Source organism: Hemibagrus wyckioides, linkage group LG25 (genome assembly GCF_019097595.1).
Source record: "Hemibagrus wyckioides isolate EC202008001 linkage group LG25, SWU_Hwy_1.0, whole genome shotgun sequence".
Taxonomy (NCBI): Eukaryota; Metazoa; Chordata; class Actinopteri; order Siluriformes; family Bagridae; genus Hemibagrus; species Hemibagrus wyckioides.
The window spans coordinates 9,765,158-9,788,077 of record NC_080734.1 but is presented as its reverse complement, the minus strand read 5'-3'; the positions used below and the strand labels follow the sequence as shown (position 1 = coordinate 9,788,077).

General features: G+C 35.8%; 2 protein-coding genes across 5 annotated transcripts in view; both read right to left on the bottom strand.

Moving 5' to 3' along the window:
- Positions 1-1,452: 1,452 nt before the first annotated feature.
- Positions 1,453-3,837, bottom strand: saysd1 (SAYSVFN motif domain containing 1). 2 transcript variants are annotated; one of them, XM_058378534.1, is made up of 2 exons: positions 3,561-3,837; positions 1,453-3,298 (listed from the first exon to the last, which is right to left on the bottom strand). In XM_058378534.1, exons 1-2 carry the CDS (start codon positions 3,711-3,713, stop codon positions 2,966-2,968), a joined length of 486 nt encoding a protein of 161 aa, XP_058234517.1. In that variant the 5' UTR covers positions 3,714-3,837; the 3' UTR covers positions 1,453-2,965. The 2 variants fall into 2 exon arrangements, with proteins under 2 accessions (XP_058234517.1, XP_058234518.1); XM_058378535.1 differs by having other exon boundaries at positions 3,570-3,837.
- A 4,149-nt stretch (positions 3,838-7,986) lies between these two features.
- The window catches only part of LOC131346091 (disks large-associated protein 2), a 127,005-nt gene continuing 112,071 nt past the window's right edge, over positions 7,987-22,920 (bottom strand). For all 3 annotated transcript variants that reach the window (XM_058379435.1, XM_058379433.1, XM_058379434.1), the window contains 2 exons: positions 22,620-22,772; positions 7,987-18,138 (listed from right to left, as the gene is read on the bottom strand). In XM_058379435.1, coding sequence (XP_058235418.1) covers positions 17,920-18,138; positions 22,620-22,772 — 372 coding nt within the window. In that variant the 3' untranslated portion in view covers positions 7,987-17,919. The remainder of the gene's footprint in view (positions 18,139-22,619; positions 22,773-22,920) is intronic.

Genomic DNA, 22,920 nt, shown 5'->3' with positions numbered 1-22,920 from the left:
AAAGCCCTACAGGTGAAACATCTTAATATGCCAGAACTGGTTGCAGACATTGAACCTAAAATCATCAGAGAATCCTCACTGATGCGGAAACTGGGACTGGAAGTTTCCAAGCAGGTTCTGTGTATGAACTCAAAAGACATACATTTAAAAGCCATGCACTTCTGATTGCAAGGCTCCACCTGAGAAAATCCCTTTATAATGCCGAAAATAAAGATAAGATATTCATTATATATTTCTGTATCATATCATATATCATATCACAACAATGTTGATTTCTTGAATCAGATTCAGATCAGTATGCCTCATTCACAGGGACTTGAATGTCAGACACAGCCACCTACACATCTACTGCTATTTAAAAGGAGCAGATTTTACAGCCCACTGCTAATGATTACAGTTTAGCTTTCACCTAACAAACAGGTGTCCAATTTCCATGCATAAAAATGTATTAAAAAATGTAATTAAAAATAAAAATTGTCCTGTGTTTTGTGTACTCACTTGCCATATATCTTTTGAAAGATCATTTGGCTTAGAGTGTCACAAATAATAAATGTAATGTGAAAGACTGCATATACACAATGTTACCAAAAGTATGTGGACACCTGACCATCACATCGATATGAAGTTGTTGGATGTCCCATTCCAAATCCCTGGGCTTTAATGAGGAGTTGGTGTTGCTGCTGCACTATGCACTGGTGGGGTTTTTTCAGCCTCAACCCAATTTTTTTTTGTATATATGCAATAAAAAAGTGAAGTGATTTCTATTAAAAAAATACTTTTCTTAAGGGAGTGGTGATTGCTGCTCATAATAATGCTGGTAAATAATGCCCCCAATGAGGTCATACTTTCTGTTTCATCAGACATCATAAAGATTATAAAGTAGACGCTTTTACAAGGCCAACCAAACACATATATATATATATATATATATATATATATATATGAAAAATATAAAGGCATTTTCTGCATAGGAATCTGTGCTTCTTTTCTATGAATTTGTATTTGTATACAGTATATCTGAAAAACATGGAATAAAAAAAGGCAGAAGAAGAGAAAACAGATCCAAAACACAAACTGGTAAGAGATTAATATAATTAATAGGATTTAGTCAGTTTGTCTGCTTTCTTGCATCTATTTTTTTATCTGATGTCTGTGTCAATCTAGTGTCTGAATAAGAAATGTTATGCTAATAAGCATCGAGTTGCTAGCTTGTTACTATCAGACATGCCAACGGCAGTCTGCTGCCTTTAAAGATAACAATTCAAAACAATAGCAAATCAGACCCTTCCTGATTTCAGTGCTTTCACTATCCTCCTATTCCTGTTTTCTGGAGTCTCTAGAACCTGCGTTTGTATTTTCTGATAGGAATTCATGAAGAATCCCAGCCTCTGGAAGAGAAATGAAATGTTGCAGTGTGTGACATTTAAAGGAAAGAAGACATAATCATCATTTTAAGCTTTATTGAGTTGTCATCAGGTGGGTGTATTCTGTCAATTACAACATTACAGAAGATTACTTTTTACTTTCAATAGTGAACATAATTAACCAAGATGGCCGCACCGAGATTTGTTTGTTGTCTCATTATCTAATGAAGATGATATAATGCCCCTGTATGATGTACATGCAGCTACTGCACCTGGCTTCAAATATGTACCTTTCCAAATGAACCATACAGATTAGTTATCTTTTAAAAAAAAATTGTTGTACCTCTGTCTGTCTGCGATAGCGTGGAAAAGGTTGTTCTGCAAATGCCTCAATGAAAAATAGAGGACTAAGTACATATAATAACTATTTAAATTACTGAACTGAATGAGGTGTGATTTGTGCGTCTCTGTGCAATAGCCATGACTCACAAGTAAAAATTGACTGTTGGACTCACTGAGCTGCATAAAGGTCATTTGACATTATATGAACCAATAGTTTTCTATTTTATGTACATATTTGTTTTATTTACTTCTTACTTTAATAAATGACTTAAATAAAAAAAACAAAAACAGGTACATAAATATTTTTAAAAATATTTTTAAAATATTAACAAGTATTCAGTATTGCAACTTTGTCAGTTCAGATTCAACAGTAACAATAAAATTAGAAACATTCTCTCTCTCTCTCTCTCTCACACACACACACACACACACACACATAAATTCCTCAAAATCTACAACTGCTAACCCAGACATGCATTTGTTGTATACTAACTGGACATCCTATCAACCAGGGTGTTTTTTTTTTTCTGGTATCAATCCATTACTGATACAGGATATCAGACTACTGACTGGTGCCATTTCTTATTTTATTTTCTGAATTTTTAAATAATTGTGTGTTCTCTTTAATATGTCATTAATTCAGAGGTGTCCAATCTTATCCAGAAAGGGCCAGTGTGTGTGTGTGTGTGCAGGTTTTCATTCCACACCTGAGTATACTGAAAGCCAAGATCAGTTCATTAAACATGTGGAATCAGATGTGGCTTCTGCTTGTCTGGAACAAAACAACTTGCACCCACACTGGCCCTGTCTCGATAAGATTGAACACCCCTGCATTACTTGATATTGAAAACACAAACCCATTATATCCCATCATTTTTATTTTTAACTTTAAAGAACAATAACAACAATTCTGATTTAGTCACAATTGATGCATAAGAGAGTTATAAACTGGCTAGCCTCATTAAAGTCAAGTTTGTATATACAAATCTTAGTTAGATATAACTTGGGCACAAGAATATTTAGTATAGGATCCCAGCCTATACTAATGAACTCTTCATTTTTGTCCTTGTTTATAAACTCTCTGTTCATTTCCTGTTACTCATGGCGTTGTGTATAAAATGTGAGTGTGTTATATGTGTGCATAATGTCCGTGTGTGTGTGTGTTGTTTGGCCTAAAATATGTTACATATTTCTGTAGGGTGACTTCAACTTCAACAGTGCTTATTCAGAAGCTGGTCGGAGAGTTTGTCTGTAATGTGTTATCTGTTCACTCTGTTGTTTAATGGTCTGTAGCCCATCTCTCCCTCCAGCTGTTCTGCAGTGAGTGTGCCCAGGATGGGCTCACAGTTGGGGTTAAACACTGAATAGGCACTCATCTCACCAGGCTTTCTCGCCACTGGACTCCGCAGACCTTCATAGAGCCAGTAAAACAGAGACAGGAGAAAGAAGGGCAGCCCAAAGTCCAGCTCGGAGAAGAGACCAAGCAACACAAGCCACAGTAACACCTTCAGCAGGGTCAGATTAGTAACCGCCAAACGCTGCACACCGAGCCAGCGGCCAACAGAACTGTCCAGCAACCAGTCACTGTTTTCCTGAGGAAACAATCCATTCATTAAAGCAATCTCAAGATGATATAATTTGTTCATTTACACACACACACACACACACACCGCCTAGATCTGTGTAAAAGTCAGTGATCTGAGATCAGTTATGTTCTTTAAAACATATGGTTCCTTTTACCAAATATTTGAGCTATTTTCCCCCAACGTGCTGTACTAAAAGATTATAGTAATGAGATGACTGCACACATTAAACCCTGGTATTTATACAGAAAAGGGAAAGGTGTAACCTTGCCTCGTTTACCGTCGTGTTGGACTCGGTGTTCTGGATCGCGTCATCCGGAGCTGTGTGTGTCTCAGAGCAACAACTTTCAGGTTGATTTTCGGTTTCCGTTGCTTGTTTCTCGACTTTCCTTCGGGCTCTGAATTCCGCTAACTTTTGTTCCATGTTCAAACATTTAATTTAAAAAAATCAAACTGTTCAGAAAAGTGAAGATTTCTACAAAAATGCCCTACATCGAAGAATTCGAGTGCTGTAGTAAATAGTTCTGGTTTTATGTGTTGCACACGAACGTGTTTGACGGTTGCACCGACCAGTGCCGTACCCGGAATTGTTGTGTGTTTATTTGTAATGTGTAGAAAACATTTGGTTTTCCCACCCGTATTGCGTCAAACCTCACCTATACTCAGGTTGGCTGATTTTTCCCCGCGTTCTGTTCTGGATATTTTATGTTGCGGGCTGTAATAATATTAACACTACTACAAAATAGAATAAAAGTACTACCTAATCAATACGTTATTATTAAGATACGTGTTTATTTTTTTATTTTTTTATTTAATCCTTATTTGTCACATATACAGTACTGCACAGTGAAATTCTTTCTTCACTTATTCCATTCCTGGAGCGGTGGGGTCAGAACACAGGGTCAGCCATGATACAGTGCCCCTGGAGCAGGGTGGGTTGGCCGCCTTGCTCAAGGGCCCAATGGTGGCAGCTTGGCAGCGCTGAACCCTGATCTTCCGGGCAATGATCCAGAGCCTTAACCACTTGAGGTACCACCACCCCAATAATAATAATAATAAAAAAAAAAAAATAATAATAATAATAATAATAATAATAATAATACGTGATGGTTATTATTAGTAGTAGTAACTTCAACTCAATAATACTACAGAGAATTAAAAGGCTTACTTGTCGCTACCTACAACACGATATAAAACAAATCTTTCAATTGAATTAAATTAAATTTATTTGTATAGCACTTTTAAAAATGGACATTGTTGCAAAGCAGCTTTACAGAAGTACAGAAATGTAGGAAAAACAATTATAAAGTTTAAAGTTAACTTACTGTTTATCTTCAAATGAACAAGCCTGAGGTGACGGTGACAAGGAAAAACTCCCTGAGATGATATGAGGAAGACAACTTGAAAGAAACCAGGCTCAGAAGGGAACCTCATTTGGGTGACACTGGACAGTAAATAGTGTAACTGTTGATAATGTCCTTTCTTCAACAGCAACCAAAAGCTCTTAAGCAACTATTAGGTCAGTGTAGTTTCAGAGCACTAATTCCTTTCTGCTGAAACCTGATTGATGAAACGGCAGTTCAGAGAGGGCATGAAAGTCTGCAAGTGGTTCTATCCACAGCAGATCCCTGAGTCACAGGCTGTCCACGCAGATCTATGCCCAACAGCAGTGAGCACCACCAAGTGACGAGACTCCAACCAGGGGTAGAGCGTCTGGATGGATCAGGCAGATCCAGAAAGAAGAAGTGGTCCCTCTGGAAACTCAGAACACTGGGAGCTTGGGAGTTTTTCATAAACCATTTAGTCCAAAGTTTGTTACGGTATACAGTATTTTTCAGGTGTTCTGAAGTTTGCCAGACTGCTGATGATGTATGTCATGCCATGTCATTTAAGCTTCTGTTTTAAGGCACATTTGTGCTGTGACACAGGGAAGGGAAATATGAGTAACTGTGGCATGCAGACACACGTTTACCTTCTAGCTTGTTTTCTTTCTATTTCAGCTGACACAGACCATCTATCTATGGTGATTTGCATCCACTAGAGTTCAGGTGCATGCTGAGGATGAGAAATGTGCATCTAATCATATTTCTCCCCACTATCATTTTTTTTGCGTTTTTGAAGATAATCCAAGCCGTACACAGTGATAGATCGAGACTATGGTTTAGGATAGACTCCACAGGCTGATCTAGAATTTAGGTTCAGTGTTTGCAGCTGACTGTAGTTTCCAGCTTGCCCACCAGCTTAGATTATCCCTTTAGGTCAAAAGTATAATGCCCCCCCACCACCTTAATTATATAGTACTTTTCTAACATTTTCTGATTCTAACCACCAGAGGGCACATGAACACAACAGACTACAAATCCACTGCAACCATGATCAGGATAGTGTTAGACATTATAAGATGCACAGTATAAGTTAAATTAAAATTCCTTTTATAACCTATTTTCAGAGTATGGTCTATATTGATGTGTTGTTAAAACCTATAGAAGCAATCTAATCTAATGCCTAGATAAGAATGAATATCCATATTATCTGTCATCTGTAAGGCATATTATCTATAGCAAAAGCCCTTATAATCTATAAAAAAGCCCAGTGATCTAGAGAAAGCCTTATGGTGTATCGGAAATCCATATAATCTATAGTCTAATTTGTAGACAGTCATTATGACATACTGAATGTTTTATGATCTATAGAAAGTCCTTACAATCTGTAATACTATAACATTTAACATCATTCAGGTTTTATCTCTGCCTCATGGCCAGTGTTCCTCGCTCCATCACAACCCTGACTAGGGTTAAGTGGTTAATGAAGGTGAATCAATGAACATATTCTATACAGTATATTATACATACAGAATCCCAACGTGATTTGTTATAGCCAACATTGATTTCTCCTGTGTATAAACAGCCAAATGCATTTACAACTTGTACCACCACAGTACACCAGTGAACACGTCTAAAGTGGAAAGGTACAGCTTGCTTTGAGTTGCAGCCTGAGTGAGAATGGATAGAGATGATTAAACTCTAACTGTAATGTAGACAAATAGGAGAGATGAACAAGGGCATCAGTGACAAAATGACAAATTAGAACATGGTTCATTGTTTACAATTAACAATAATAATATAACTAATGAAAGCCTGAAAGCAGGACTCGCTGTAGCCATGGATACGTCTGTGTTCAGTTGTCAAATCAAGCTTTTTCTGATGAGGAAGACGAGGCTGTAGGATACAGTTGCAAATCAGCAGGCAAAAAGCTGTTATCAATGTAGATAAGACAGAAGCAGAGGAAGCAAACAAGTAAGCAAAAGGTATGCATCTAAGTGTGAGCGTGAATGATGTGGTATTTCTACACAGCGTTATATGAAAGGGATTGAGAAACAGGTGTGTAAAAATCAGTAGGAAATATGAGTAGAATGAGTGGAAGTAGGAGCATGGCAAAGTCTGGACTGGAGTTTGTAATGGATTGTAGAGCTCTTGGAGTACTAGAGTATCCTGGAGTGACATTTCTTAAACAATCGAGGACTAAATCCAACTCTAACTGAACTGCGCAATCTGGATGTGCATCACGATCAGCGTTATTAAACTCAGAGTTAGACCTGGATTGGCCTGCCACACTATTTTGCCATTTTCTTGTCAGGTCTTTAAGCTGTTGTGACAGTTTTTCTGCATCCACTTTGCTGCCCTTGTGTTGAGCTTTAGGACTTTTCACTGACTCATCACTGCACTGGAGATGAGCTGAGAACACATAGAATATTAAGTGGATTTTTTTTTTTTCTACCCTGATTCATTGCTGTGTCGAGAGAGGAAAAGAGCATGAGATGGTAAGAGTGAAAACAAGGAAAACAGAGCAACACAGGAAGTATGATAATCAGCATATGATTCGATCAAATGTTAATGTCCTCTCACTTCATTCACTGTAGTCTAGGAATTTGACACTGATTAAGTGTCGTAAGTGACTCTGTTAAGACACTGATTGTGTATACTGCTTTGGATATTGTAAGAAATCCTCCTATACATGGATTCTCACAGGGAATATCTCCTGAGTCCTTGTCTGTTACATTAGTAGAGCATACACTGATCATAGCAGTTTGAAAGGAAATTCTTAGGTATATAAAATAAATGCTTATCAGAAGTGAAAGCTCAGCGGTTAAAATATTAGACTATTGATTGGAAGTTGTGACTTTAAATCCAAAGCTACCACTGCTGAGCCTAAAATGTAGATAAATGTAAGTCACTCGGGATGAAAGTATCTGCTAAATGCAGTAAATGTAAATATATCGCACTTAAGAAAACAGTTAGAAATAGAGCTGGATCCAAACATAATTATATTCATAATTATTTAAACATAATTAAATACAAAAGATGCTTTCAAATCAACAACAGAGCTCTGAACAAAGTGCAATAAACTAAATACTGATTTTTAAACTGACATTGCTGCAAAGACATTACAGTGAGGGAGCAGAAACATAACATATTATTATTATTAGTAGAAGTAGTAGTAGCAGTGGTGGTGGTGATATAAGTAATAGAATTTTTTTTACACAACAATATTACAAACTATTATAAAATCAAGTGATATTTTTAAATCATTTATTTGTTGTAATATTTGCATATATCTGGTAACTAACCCAGAAAAAAAACACATAAATTAGACTTTTATTTATTTTTATTTAGTTCTTTATTTTTTATTTAAACCCTTTTAATTTCACTTCCATTTACAACAAAATCAATAATCAGTTATTCATTATGATCAAATCTGGCAACCAGGAAGAACAACTTATAGTCCAACATATCCCATAAAACGTGAATGTCACTATCAGAGAGATGAGTGAATAATAAATTATTAATAAATACTGCAACTGCATGTAAAATAACAAAATAGTTTTTAACCAGTGAGCTGTACATTCTGTATGTGTCTTCTGTTGAAAAATAATCCAAAAATAAAATAAAATCCAGACAGCCACAAGAACAGGAGCCATTTTGGAATAAGATCTGTATGATTTAAAGTACTAGACACTATTTCATCCTCTAAGTACTTTTAACCACCTCTTTTCATTTCAAAAAGAGAAAAACTATTTCCCATTTTCTCCAGGACTGTTGAATACGTAAAAAATGCAAAAGATTTTCTCTCTCTCTCTCTCTCTCGCATATGTGTGCACGGTGGAGTTATTGCTAAAGAACAAGCCTATACACCGCTGGGCTATGTCTCAAATCACACACTCTGCACTTGTTTATCTGATATCCAGATTTTTGAAGAAACGTACAAACAAAAAAACTAACAAATGAAATGCCATATTTTGTGCTAAACATAAAGATTTCTGTCTGTTAGCATACAATACTGGATCATAAGAACAGCCTCTACAGCAACAATCACGCATAAATATCGCATGTCAGCCATTTTGACCATTTCATTTCACTGCAGCCTCTGCTGGTTTCACCTCCTTAATTCAATTCATATATGTTAAATAAGCTATGACTGCCTTCGTTTCTCTGTGATCGTCTGCTAAGTTTCCCAGTGTGAACATTACTCACTGCTTACATTAAAAGTACACAAAGTGTGGGATTTGAGACACAACTCCAAGAGCAGGTCAAGCTGGTAAACATATCTTTATAAGCCCATATAAGAACTCAAAGATGCTCTTCAAAAATTTCTTAGCATACACTCAGTCATCAGATTAGGTTTTCTGATCGCACTCAGAAACCCTGTCAGATTAGCTCATATTAATTAGCTGAAATCTGTGAAACTACATTTGCATATATGGATACCAATGAATTCCTTCTTGAATATTTCCATATATGTGGCCTTTAGGGAACCCATTTTCACATCGAACTTAAAGAACTGCAATACGCACACAGTAAAACTTAACAAGGAGCACAGAAATATACATGGAAATACTAACCTCACAACAAAACACGTCCCTGTGATGAAGATGAGAGAGACATTAAGAAAGGTTAAAGAAGAAATATATGAGATATGCTATATTACTAGTTTGAGCTGAGTGTATTATTCATACAGGGTTTTAATTATGCACTTGAAATCGTTTCATTTTAAGATGAAAACATGCCACACTCATCAATAAAGTGTGTTTATGGGATTATCTACTGTGCATGCTTTCACTGTCTCATCACTGGGTGATAGAATAATGTAAGTAAGTAGGATAGACACTGACAGAATAGTGGAGGAAATAACAGAGTTTATTTATGAAAATGAGAAAATGAGAAATAAAATCAGTTCATGGTCAATATGATTTAAGAGAAATGTGTATGATCAACAGTACAAAACAAGGAGAAACAAGGCAAGGGTCATACATGGAATTCTGAAAAACTCACCAATTGAAAAGGTTTAGCAATGAAGGATAGAACGAGCAAACCAGACCTAGTACTGAATGAAACAGTGATGCATTTATGTATGTGTGAATGAGGCTGGAATGGGCCACGGGTAAAGCTGAATCAGATGGTAAGGGAGTTCGAACTAGTGGAATGAGTCAATGGAGTTGGTTTGGTTGTCAGATGAGGATTCTGGGATTTTGGCGTTCCCAGTTTGGTGAGGATTTAACAAAGTGTGTGGAATTCAATATATTACTTCAATATAGTTTAAGCACCAGTTATAAACTTTTCATTGGCTTATGACTTAAAACCTTATGCACCATTAATTCACCTTTGCATAAGTATTCACCCCCCTTGAACTTTCCTACATTTTGTAGTGTTTTCAGTTGGCATGTTCATATGACACACAATGGACTCCACTAAATATCTGACTTCATATGGCTATTGTGTATATCATAAATTTGTGGTAGTGTGACTCAATTTTAAGGACTGGTTCATTGAAGCTTCTCTCACATGCTTTGTTAATGATATTGTCTGAAATCTATAGCTGGAGCTCATAGTATTTGTACAGGATGTGTACAGTTGTTATTGTTGTTGTTGCTTTAATTTGTTGATTTAATTTTAAATTCTTTTAACCCAACTAGGGAAGTTCTAGAAATGTGGGCAGCCTACAACATTTATGCCATCAGTGCCAAACATAGAAGTGATAGAGGATCTCACGTCATCCAATAAAAATTAGTTTAATTAATTAGGTTCTTGCTATGATTTGCATAAAATAAATTTTAAAATAATAATAATGAAAAAAACAATAAATGTTGTTTTAGTTTTAGTTTTCTCTTCACTTCTTTATAATGGCCATATACTCATAATCATGATTAAATTAGATTCAGTTTCAGGTCGTAACAAAATGTTGAAATTTTCAAAAAGGGTGAATATTTATTCAAGGCCACTGTAATGTAGGTAACAACAGAGAAATTTAGCTGAATCACTTTGAAGGTTAATAAAAGGGCAATAAAGATAATGTAGTAAAGGAAAAAAAAAAAAAGAAAGAAGAGACTAAAAAAAGGCTGCCAGCGACACACAGTTGTGCATCTGAGAGCCACATCAAGACAGATTTAAGTTTATTAGCCACAAGGCTTTTATTTATAAAAACTTTGCAGACTGTAGACCTATGCTAGCATTCCATTGTGATATTTTCAGTAAAAAGCATCTGTAATTTGCCAAATAACTGTAATGCATGTTCCTGCCTGCAAACAGGTAAGTGATATACTGAGATGATTTCATTTTCTCTTGGGTGGGTGAGATTGGATTCAGAGAGCTAGTTTAAAATTTCAGCAATTGATATATAGCAGGCTAATTAGCGTCAATTTACTACTGTAAGTTAAAAGGGGTTAAAATACTACAACTAGTAAATGAAATACAAATCAAATATATCAGTATGACAGACTAAGCACCAGTTAGAGCTTTTCAGTGTTCACTAGTGAAAATCTCATTATTATGCACCATAATGCAGCATATGTAGATAACAGCACCTAAACCAGCTATACCTTAAAATGGAATTAAACCAGTTGTAATGAATCTGTAGTGTCTAAGGTTTCTTTTATTATCTTCAAACTTTGGGTCACCTCTCTGCCTGGAACTATAAAATAAAGTGATTCCACTTCTACTTCCGAGTGGTCAAGAGCAGCAGACCAGTTTCCTACTGGAACTAGTAGTTTTCCTGTGTGATCATTTCCTTTCCGAGTGCTAATTGCCATCGTCACCTCATGTGGTCAGACTTGTCCACTTTTCCTCTCTCATTTTGTTGAGGAGCAGAAAAAAAAGTCTTCCAGATACTGAGATGCACACAAATTTCCTTGTAAACGTTTGTATAAAATTGTTAATGGTAATAACTGCAATAATTAGGACATACATAGGCTTGCCCGAATTACTTCTACATGTTTAGGAACCTGCAGCAGGAATAAAGTGAGTTGTTGGCACTGGGATAGGAACTCCACTAGTTAGAAGGTAAACTGGCCTGATGGTCCTCTGCTGTATGTAACCTACCATTTCTAAATGGCTGCTATTAAAGTTGAAAACTGTATTATGTCCTTTCGTTCATGATGTGTTCCTTTTTTTCTTGATTACTGTCATTTAAAGTTAATGTATAAAACAAATTCTGTCTGATATCCTAAACTAAACTTGATACAAGTTGAGGCAAGTCTGATGATATTGGTGTACAATTTGCATAATACTAAACTGAATAAAAAAAACAGTGACACATTTGAAGCAAGCGCTCTACTCACACCTCATCTGTTGTAACTGGTCAATATCTCAGGGAGTTTTGAGTAAGAAGTTGTTTACTGTGCACTGATGCAAGCATCAACAAAAGGCTCATTAGAGGCTTATGAGACGTTTATCAACCTCAAAATGTCACTTTGGGGGCCTCACAGATGTATACACTTTGGATATGAAGTTAAAATGAATGTAATACAAACACAAACCATAATTATGTCATCAGCATATACAGAAATTTGTAAATGAATAAATTCATGAATTGTTCTTTATGATAAATTGCCAGGAACAAAGCAAGAACCTGGAAATAGTGTGGTTATTATTTAATCTGACATGCAGCTGAACTTATTCAAGTGTAATTAATTCAGCCAGTATCAAAATAGAATCATTTAAATCAAGCTCAATTAATTGAGCAATTAAAGCGGAAGTATGTAATTTGGGGGTATTGGACAGCTCTGATAAAAAAATAAATTAATTTAAAAAAACCCATATAACTGAAAGAAACTTGCATATAATCCATTGACATTCATATGTTTCTAGACCTAAAGGTTGAGCCTTGTTGATGTAAGAAAGTGAAAGTTTTGAGCAAGCTGTCACTTTGAATTAGGTTTTCCAGGCCACTCACAGCAAGAAATCAGAACCACATAATAATAATAATAATAATAATAATAATAATAATAATAATAATAATAATAATAACAGTGAAGTTACATACTGATGCTTTAAAATAGAATGAGTGAATAAATGAATGTCAATAAATATTTTTAAATATCATTTACCAGTGTCTTTCTAATTTCTCTCTTCTGAGGCATTTAATTGTAAATACTGTCTATAATTAGTTTGAGTGTGAGGATTTATGTTCCTTTCTCAGATAATATTACTCAGTGAGAGCTTCGACATGTGCAAAAAAAAGTCAAAATAGTTTTGTGGCCACCACATTCACAAAGTGATTCAATAAAGCAGAAGCCTCAAATTTGCCAAAAATGGGGGTATTTACTTCCACTGCACCCTTAATACAGATTCAATATACTGGGGGTAAGAATGAGATATAAATATTAATGCGTGTGATGAACAACAGCTTGCTGACTAATATGCTAATATGCAAAAAATCTGATTTAACTTAAAAAATATTCTATTAAAAAAAAACACATAAAAGAAGCAAAAAAAAACAACAAAACAAAACATGTAAACGTTCTTTACCATCATTCGTCTTCAGTGCATGAATTAGTCAGCAGCATACAACAATTCCAGGAAATTTCCATATCAAATACTGATAACTGATATATTGATATGAGAGAATGAGGGGGAAAAAAAACATTTTAACATCATATATTTTGAATGCATGAATTAGGCTGTGCTCACAGGGACATTTTTGTATCCATGGACACTTATTTCAGGTCGACTCTGGAGTGTTCGCTGTTTGAAAGCGTCACCAGTCTCATGTGGGGGAAAATCATGGATCTCCTCCAACAACCATGTCTTTAGTAAACCAGCAACACAATTAAATGCTGATTTTTACCAAAATGTCTGTGTGAACTTGGCCTTAGTCAGCAGTCAAGTATGTAGGGACGTCATGACGAGGCATGGGCGGATATGGTTCTGTTTAATAGTTCCCTTGCATTCTGTAATAGTTTATAGTCATATCGTAACACTGTATTGTCATGATAGATTTGACAGTACTGCCCTCATGAAGAAGCAAATACATATGATGCCTAGATATGCATAAATACGATGTATAGTCTTCATTCCCGCCTACTTGGGCAGCCTGTTCCTGAACGGACCACAGGGAGAGCGGCAATATTTTTAAAGCATACACGGTTATAATATTGTGCTTGTTAAATATTGCGATATATCATACAACCAATTGGTTATATGTGTGAAACATTTCTGCATATGTGTGAGCCAGTACTTTAACTTCCAATCAGCTGTCACCCTGTTAAAGAAGGTGCCATTTTACACTCTTCCGCTTACAAAAGTTGCCAGATATTTATCATTTAAATATTCATCCACAGATTCATCCAGTAAGCATTGGAGGTTTCGTTAACCATGGATCTAAATGCAGCAACAACGCAGAAAGAGACGCAGTACTGCAAAACATGACTTAAAACTAGTTTTCAGCTGAAATGTTTTTTTAAATGTTATATTCCAATGTTAGATGATAGCTAGCATTCGTAGTATGTATTCACCACAGTGCCACTTAGCTAGTTACCCCAGCTAGCTAGCTACCTAGCTAACATTGATTAGCTTGATTGCTAAATGTTTCCTCATAGCACCTATCAAAGATGAAGAGAGACATAATGCTCAGTTTTATAGCTTCATGTCTCATGACATGGATATGATCATGCAATTGAACTTTGAATAGTTTAGAACTAATGAAAATATATGGTAATGGCTGCTATAGCAACATTGCTATAGCCTGGAAGTAAACTAGCTGACTCCTTTTTTAGGGAAATACAAAGTAACCACCCTGTGCACAGTTATCGGCACATACCTGGTCATGAATGCCCTTAAAAATTTAAGATCATATGCTTATAAGTCTTTTTTTTTTTACCCATTTCCAGGGTGTCTTTCTTTTTGTTTTATTTTTGTTAAAGGCGACAGAGGGCTCAGCACGCGTGTTTGCACCAAACATGCTTAATCAGAAGCATGTCAAGATCTCTATTAAAAACTCCGTAGCTTGATGATGGTGTTGTGCAGATTATAAGGGCCGGGTGAGGAAATTTATTTCAGAGTATAAAGCAGCACCATAGACATTAGTTGAATATTATTCAAGTGTCTCTTTGTACCTGTATGTCCATTAGACTACATCAGAAATGGTAAGACCTTGAGGAAGAGGAGCATTGCACATAATGCAAATGAAAACAAAATCTTGTTTCACATCATTTTCATCCTTGTATATGTATGTCTGCAGGGGTTTTTATGTCCGTCAGCATGAATCCGTAAAGCCGCATCCTTCTGTTTGCAATTCAACTGCAACATTAATCGTGTGAGTGTCAACAACATTTCCCTTGGAAATACAAACAGGATTCATTTGAGGTGCAAAAAATGCATTGTGTAATATACTATACTATAATATAATATAAAATCTGAATATATTCTCTTTTTATTTAGTATGTAGAGTTTGTAAAAGGATAAATAGAGCATTGTTTCAAATTGAGATGATTCATGTAAAAGGTTACCTCTCTCAGCTGTCCAACAAAACAAGTGCCATTTTTTTTTTCCCAACGTTACATTCTTTACCATGTCCATAAGCTGAACTGCTGCTTTAGCTGTAGACACACACACTGCAGATGAGGTTAGTAAGATTTCTCACCCTGTATGTCTTAGAAAGCACAAACTGAGCTTTTATGCTTATCAGTCCATGACCAACTTTGATTCATCTAAAAGTTGAATCTACGAGGGGCTGCCATTCTGCGTTTATTTATTTTTATTTTTTTTGCAATGGTTTGCAGGTTCTCAGTCATCCAGGACGGTTTGAAATGTTATGAGTCAAAGCAACTCGAGTTGTATTATAATCTTGAAGACATTTCTCCACTCGACTGAGGAGCTCCTTCAGTTCTAGTACTCCAATGTTATATACAGTATATAAAAGACATTATATTCTTCCACACTGATTCATGCCCATTCTCTGCTTTTACTCCTATGAGACTTTTTACAGTTTATTTTAATGCACCTGGGAATTCAGTTGCAATATCACAGCGGACAAATTGTGTCCTTAGAGGCAATATCTGTTAATAGTGTTAATAAGAACACTTTAACTTCATTGCATTTCATTGTTTTTTAAATAAAAACTGAACTAATGCAGGGTCATGTTGATTGAAGACACTTACCATGAATCACTGTAGAGATCAACTTTTGTTTGCTAGTACCTTCACTAAACAGGATAAGGACACTTACATGTACATATGCAGTGTTTATTCCCTTTCTATTGATCCCTGGTGTGAACAGAAATTATTTGAAGGATGTGATCTTAGACCACTTCCTGGTGAACTCTAGTGCTGTGTGATTGCAGCTTTAAGTGCAGGAAGTGACCTCTGGATTTACAAAAATAGCGGTGCAGCACCATTTACAGTATTGTATATAAACAGATTATAAGTATAGTGTTATAGCAGTATTCAATTATATAATAGCTTTTTTTGCATTCAGAATTCATCATAAAACAGCACAAGACTCGCCTCAAGTGCCAGTTGCAACTGGAAGCTCATTTTTATACCGATTTTCAAAAAACAACATACAGTGCATTCAGAAAGTATTCACACCCCTTAATTTTTTCACCTTTTTTTGTTTCAGCCATATGCTAAAATTCTTAAAAATATGTTTCCCATTCCACAAACACTTCAGACTAGACTCTATATACTATAATGAAACAGAAAACAAAATAGTTTTGTAATCTATTCATTAAAAAGAAAAAACTAAACTATCACATTGACATAAGTCTTCAGACCCTTTACTCATCACTTAGTTGAAGAGACTTTGCTTCACAGCTTTGTTATCACAGCTAACTCACTTCTCTGCAGATCTTCTCAAGCTCAGTCAGATTGGATGGGGTCTGTCTGTGGACAGGTATTTTCAGATCCCTCTAGAGAGTCCAGGCTCTGGTTGGGTTACTAACAGAGTTGTCTCTTAGCCACTGTCTTGGCTGTGTGCTTAGGGTCATTGTCCAGTTGGAATGTGAACCTTAAGCCTAGTCAGAGGTCCTCAGTGCACTGGAACCTCAGTGCACAGTGACCAATGCCCCAGGCCCTGCCACTGAAAAAGACTCCCACAACATGATGCTACCACCACCATGCTTCACCACTGGGATGGTATTGCACAGTTGATGAGTGGTGCCTGGTTTCCTCCAGACATGATGTTTGGAACTGAGGCAAAACAAACCAGAGAATATTGTTTCTCACAGACTAATGGTCTTTAGTTGCTTTTTTGCTAATTCTAAGCAGGCTATAATGTGTCTTGCAGTGAGGAGAGGCTTCTGTCTGGCCAATCTGGTTCAGATTGGTGAAGTTGCAGTGATGGAAGATCTTCTGCAAGTTTCTACCATCTCCACACATGATCTCTGGCGGAATGACTATCAAGTTCTTGGTCATCTCTCGTACGTTCCTACCTCTGAGCTCTGCAGGCAGTTCCTTGGCTTCTTTTTTGCTCTGATATGCATTTTCAGCTGTTAGACCTTATAAAGACAGGTGTGCCTTTCCAAATCATGTCCAATATGATAAACTTGCCACAGCAGGACTCGAACCAATGTGTAGAACCATCTAAAAATCATCCAGAGAAATGGGATGAGATACTGTCATTGCCAAGGGTCTGAATACATGTCACTGTGATATTTCAGTAATTTCTTTTTAATAAATTTGCAAAATTAGCACAAATCTGTTTTTGTGTTATTTATTATAGGGTATGGAGTATATAATGATGTAGGAAAAATCATTGAAAGCATTCTGGCATAAGGCTGCAACATAAAAATGAAGGGGTTTGAATCTTTTCTGAATGTACTGTACTTTAGTAGTAATTTAACTAGCCATAAATATCTCTTTAACCACCTTTTTCATTACTTTTAAATAATGAAAAGAGCTCTTTAAAAACACATTTAGAATAGGCAACTAGCTAGTGATCGATAGCACTTGAAAACATAGACTTTTTATGACTTTGCATGTGGAAAATATGACTAGTAGACCAGTATCTAAAGGCAGATACTTAATATTGGAATAATTAATAATTAGACACTTTCTATTGCAGTACATGTGGGAATGCAGTTGATTTTCTCCTCTGTGCATTCAGACATAACTACAAAATAGCGCACTTCCAAAGTAGTGCACTATACAGAGAACACAGACAGTTTCAGAGAAAACCAGAGCACTTATATATTGAAGAAGACTCTCAGATTAGTGGAGAAACATTTTCAAGATTACACATGTGCACTTAGAGAGCTCAGGAATGTGTTTAAGAGTAATTAAGGGTGCTTGGGAATGAACCTGTGTAAACAGGGTGTGTAATAGCAGCACGTGCAGGTGACAGGATGAGTAATCGTGCATTTCATAGTCGCGTCTGGGCTTCTGGTATATAAATCTCTATACTATCCGCCCTCTCCGAGACTGAGCTTTGGCGAAATGATGCAGCTCGTTTGGCGGCCATTAGCCTGCGGCGAGCCTCCTGCCTCTGTCGGTCCTGCAGATCCAGAGACCGGTCACGTGTCAATCCAGGGCCACGTCCTTTAGGCGGCCTTTTCGCCGTTGGAGGAGGCCACTTTCTCTCCTGCAAAAAAAAAAAAATGCAAGACAAATGATTAAATAAAACAAATGATCAAATAAAACACTTCTACATTCAGTGCTAGTAGAAAAAGAAACAGGAGCTCTAAATTGGCAGTGACACTGTGGATACATCCCAAACCACACAACTTACTATGTAGGGCACATAAATGAATCATATATTCCAACTTCAGAATAGCAATAAGCAACATTTAACTGAATTTAAAATTTCATTGTCTTTTAAATATACAGTACATTACTTACGCTATGGATGTGGGAGTGAAAAGGATTATGGTTTATCTTTATAATTTAACATGGTATATTTCATAATAAATTGAGATTTTCCAGAAATTGTTTTCCGTAATGTTTTTTTATGGCTCATTATGTAAAAGCCTTTATTACTTAAACTGTACAATGGATATAAAAGTCAACACACCCCTGTTATAATGGCAGGTTTTTGTGATGTAAAATGACAAAATGAAACCAGGATAAATCACATCAGACCCAACCCCCTTGTGAAATTAACAGAAAAAAAAAATAATTAAAAAAAACCCTGATTGCAATCTAGAGACACATTATCAAATTATAAGGGCTTCCTGTTTACAGTCATTACATGTCCATCACACAGCTGCAAGGTAGATGTAAAAACAGCTGAAGAAAATTAGCCATAATCATAAAGACTGAGGCTGATCACAGCACTGTTAACCCAAAAGTTGTTTCTATGCAAACAGTTTGAGTAAATATCGCTTACAAAAAATTAGTTTTATTGCATTACTTAAACAGTATGAGTACATGAAACAATCACTAGGTGTACTCAATTTTGTAAGTTTAAAAAACTATTAAGTTTTTTACCTAAGGCCACACCCCTGTTGCAGCTGATTGGCTCAAGATTCAAAACTAGTCTGGGCTTGTTTGTTGGAGGATATTGAGAAAATTGCACCTTTTTCTTAATTTCACAGAGTGAATTTGGTCTTTTCTGCAATTTACCTTCTCCTTGGACAAATACGTTTTCTGCCTGGAACTTGTAGTTGAAAAAAACAGCATTTGCATTTTTCTGTCTTTCACACTTTTGGACTATTTTAAACGCCAGGTGACTGCAGTAAAGAAGAGGCCATTTTCTTGGTGAACTTGGTGAGTTGTTTTCTGTGTTTAAGTACTCCGAATTAGAAACACTTGAAACTTTTCTAGTTAGAAATATGTGTACATCTGAATGTATGTAAATTTGAGATTGACTCCAATACATACAAAAGCAGCATGGTATTTTTTATATTTCATGCCCACTTTTAATATTAGTCTCATTTATTGCCCTATTCTTTATTCCTCCTTACTCCTTTATTTACTCCTCTTTATTTGTCTTGTCTCTCACACAACAAAGAATCTTAATGATGGAGAATCCTTGGACATTCCAGTGGGAATTCTCTGCTATGAGGACAACAGAGCCACAAGCCCAGCATCACCACAACTGAACCCCTCAAGAGTGGGAATTATCCTAGAGGGCAGCCTTGTAATGGATGCACTCAGCAACCTGCCTCAAGCTATGTGCCTCTTGTTTGGCTTTACCTATGCACTCCACTTGGAGTACCCGAAGTGCATGAAAAACACTTTTATCTTTATTCAGCAGGTAATGCTAAACGTCGGTCGAAGTGAGCTACCACCAAAGGTTCAAAAGCTGAAGAACGATCTTGCAGTGTAAGACACATTTATGATCATGGCACAATTTCAAATATTCTTGCTGTTGCTCATTTTGTAATATGTTTCTGATGTTTTTCTTGTAATATATGTGATTGTTAAAAATGTTTGTTTAACTAGAAATTGTTTAACAGAGGACACATTTTAGAAAGTTGGAGTTTGTGTATTTAGCAGGTAAAGCAGATTTACAAAAAAAGTTCCTGTAAACCAAGGGTTCACAAACTCTGGTCCTCAAGGCCCAAAGTTCTGCTTGTTTTCCAACTACCATGCCTGACTGAACACACCCAATCCAGGTAATCAGCAGTGTGCAGGGCAGGGTTAGTTGGAAAAAAAGCAGGGCAGTGGGACTTGAGGACCTGTTTTGGGAACCCCTGCTGTAAACAAAATGGTTTCATGTTGAATGTTGTAACATATTGTGCCACTTAAAGTTTAAGGCATCCAAGATTCAAAAGCAGAAAAATGAGCTTGGAGTGTAAGACACTTTTGTGATGACTGCACAGTTCTTAATACTAACAGTGCCTGCTTTGTTGTGTGGCGCAATTAGCCTGCACTGAGAGTTATAAATAATCATACTGTTTCTCCTTTTGTATGCACTAATATGCTGCTACATGGTACAGTAAGTGTTGTTCAAATGTGTTTTTATTTTCCAAACTTGAAATTTATTCACTAAGCAAACTTTTAGAAAACTATTTTGTTATACAAGGAATTTGTTTCATAACAATACACACGTTGTTCCATTTGCTAAAACAAAGAAAGGTAGTTTTAGGGTGTTTCAAAGTGATTGTGAGAGAAAATGTCTGCAGCAAAATATAAGAACTACAGTCTATTCTTATATTTTGCTGCAGACATTTTCTCTCACAATCAATTACCTGGTGGTAAAAAGGCGTTTTGGTCATATAACTGTTCTTGTCATTTAAAGCTGTTTAAAGCATATTTGTTTGTTGTTGCTTTGTAATATGTTTCAATAAAATAAAAAATAAAAATGTACTGCATTGTGTGGTCATTCACAAAAAAAAGTGGCATTTTTCTATCCCAATTATTTTAGTACAAATATGGTTTTAAGTATATATTTGACTTAAAATATTAAGTTCTGACTATTTTGCATTTAAGTTGACTCTACTTAAACAAATTCATTTTTTCTACTGTCGATTACTTAAAGCAATTGAGTGTATATGTCTTTATATATTACGTTTGGACTGTTTTACATTTAAGTTGACTACTTAAACAAATTAATTTTTTCTACTGTCGATTACTTAAACCATTTGAGGCAATCACTTGCCTCAAATGGTTTAAGTACAATCAACTTATCCGGGTTTACAGTGAGGTTAAGATGTTGAACTAATGCTCAGAAAGTTGTGAGTTTAAATCCCTGCACTGCAAAGTTGTCATTGCTGTAAAAGTGAGATAACTGTAAATCGTTCTGGAAAAGAGTGTCTGGCAATTGACATAAATGTATATTTTAAAATATCATAACAACTATCTTGGTTTACATTATTACCCCAATACTGTAATTTTGGTCTCAATGTCCTTTTTCAATTAACCTTAAAAGGAACCCTTGGGGCTCTGAAATCCAGCAATCTGTCAGCTTAAGTATAGTTGAACAGAGCTATGAGCTTTTATTACTCTCAGAACAAGCCCATTACGAAAGCTTATTACAAACTGTGGGGCCATTACTCTTCTCAGTGTAACAAATAATAACTGAAGAAAAGCTAAAACCATGAACTGAGTAATTAAAAAACAATACTGGAATTAAGGGAATTGAGGGAATAAACCATGGCAGGGCATGCTGTTATTGAAAATCAATCCTCATTTTCCTCATTTGGATCAGAATCAAAACCTTCTAACCAATCAGAATTCAATATTGGATACCTTTCATTTACATACTGTAGATATGCTTAGAGAACACCAAATGTAAGTGAAATAAGGCCCTGACTACTGTATATTTTGCCAGACTCTACCTGCTAAAGAAAAAAATAAGTGATTATACATATGCAGTGATTACGCGTGACGTCTAATTACATACGCAGTGATTATGCAGGATGTCCAATTATATATGCAGTGATTACGCATAACGTCTAATAATACATATGCAGGGATTATACATTACGTCTAATTACGCATATGCAGTGATTACGCATGACATCTAATTCCACATATGCAGTGATTATGCATAAAGTGTGATTATGCGTATACAGTAACATGCACATGTATGCTGAGCATCTGTGTAAATAATGCATATTTTGGACAATTATTAAACCTTTTTTTAATATTATAAAAATTATTACAGTTATTTACATTATTATCACAAGTACGGGAATGTTGCCACAGGCTTGCTCATTAGGGATAAAATAGGATAAAATAGTCTAATTATAGAATTTAATAATATAAGAATATAAGAATAATTCTTATTTCTAGTTAATTAGTTATTTTTTGTTTTTATTTTTTATTATTATTTTTCATTTTTCCCCTCCCCTTTCTCTGTTTTTCTTTTGTAAAGCTGCTTTGAGACATTGTTCATTGTAAAAGGCGCTATACAAAATAAATTGAATTGAATTGAATTGAATGTCACAGGAAACATAGGATATTTGGATACTGTGACAGTCATTTATTAATTTTCAGTATCTGCTTCATCCTGGTCAGGGTCACAGAGGATACAGAGCCAATGTACATGCATCTAATGTTGTATTTGGAGAGTCTGCAGTCATGCTATTTATTAATCAGTGAAATGACCACTGAATAATGAAGCCATTTTATAAGGGGGTGGAGAAAGTCACTTTATAAATGATCTAAAGCACTGGCCTTCTCTTCCGGTTCCTCCACAGTTCTCCACTCATTTCTCTTCATCTTCTGCAACTCATCAAACTTGGCTGTGACGTCATCTACAGAGAGCTGCAGCAGATCCCAGAATCCAGCCAGATCCTGAGCCGTGGGTCGGGGCATTGCGCTCGGGTCCTAGGCAAACACACAACACACAAAATCACCAGCTATAAAGGTTTTCAGTGAGCCTGGTCTCTTTAAAATCAGAAGAAGTCATGGATTTAAGTGATGAGAATTATAATAATAAAAAAGGTTATAAGTGAGAATACCTCACCTTATAAGT

Excerpts from the sequence above, each read along its gene's own strand:
- saysd1 (XM_058378534.1), bottom strand. The coding sequence starts at position 3,713 with ATGGAACAAAAGTTAGCGGAATTCAGAGCCCGAAGGAAAGTCGAGAAA. Across the intron at positions 3,299-3,560 it reads CCAACACGACGGTAAACGAG|GAAAACAGTGACTGGTTGCT; the intron begins GCAAGGTTACAC and ends TTGTTTCCTCAG.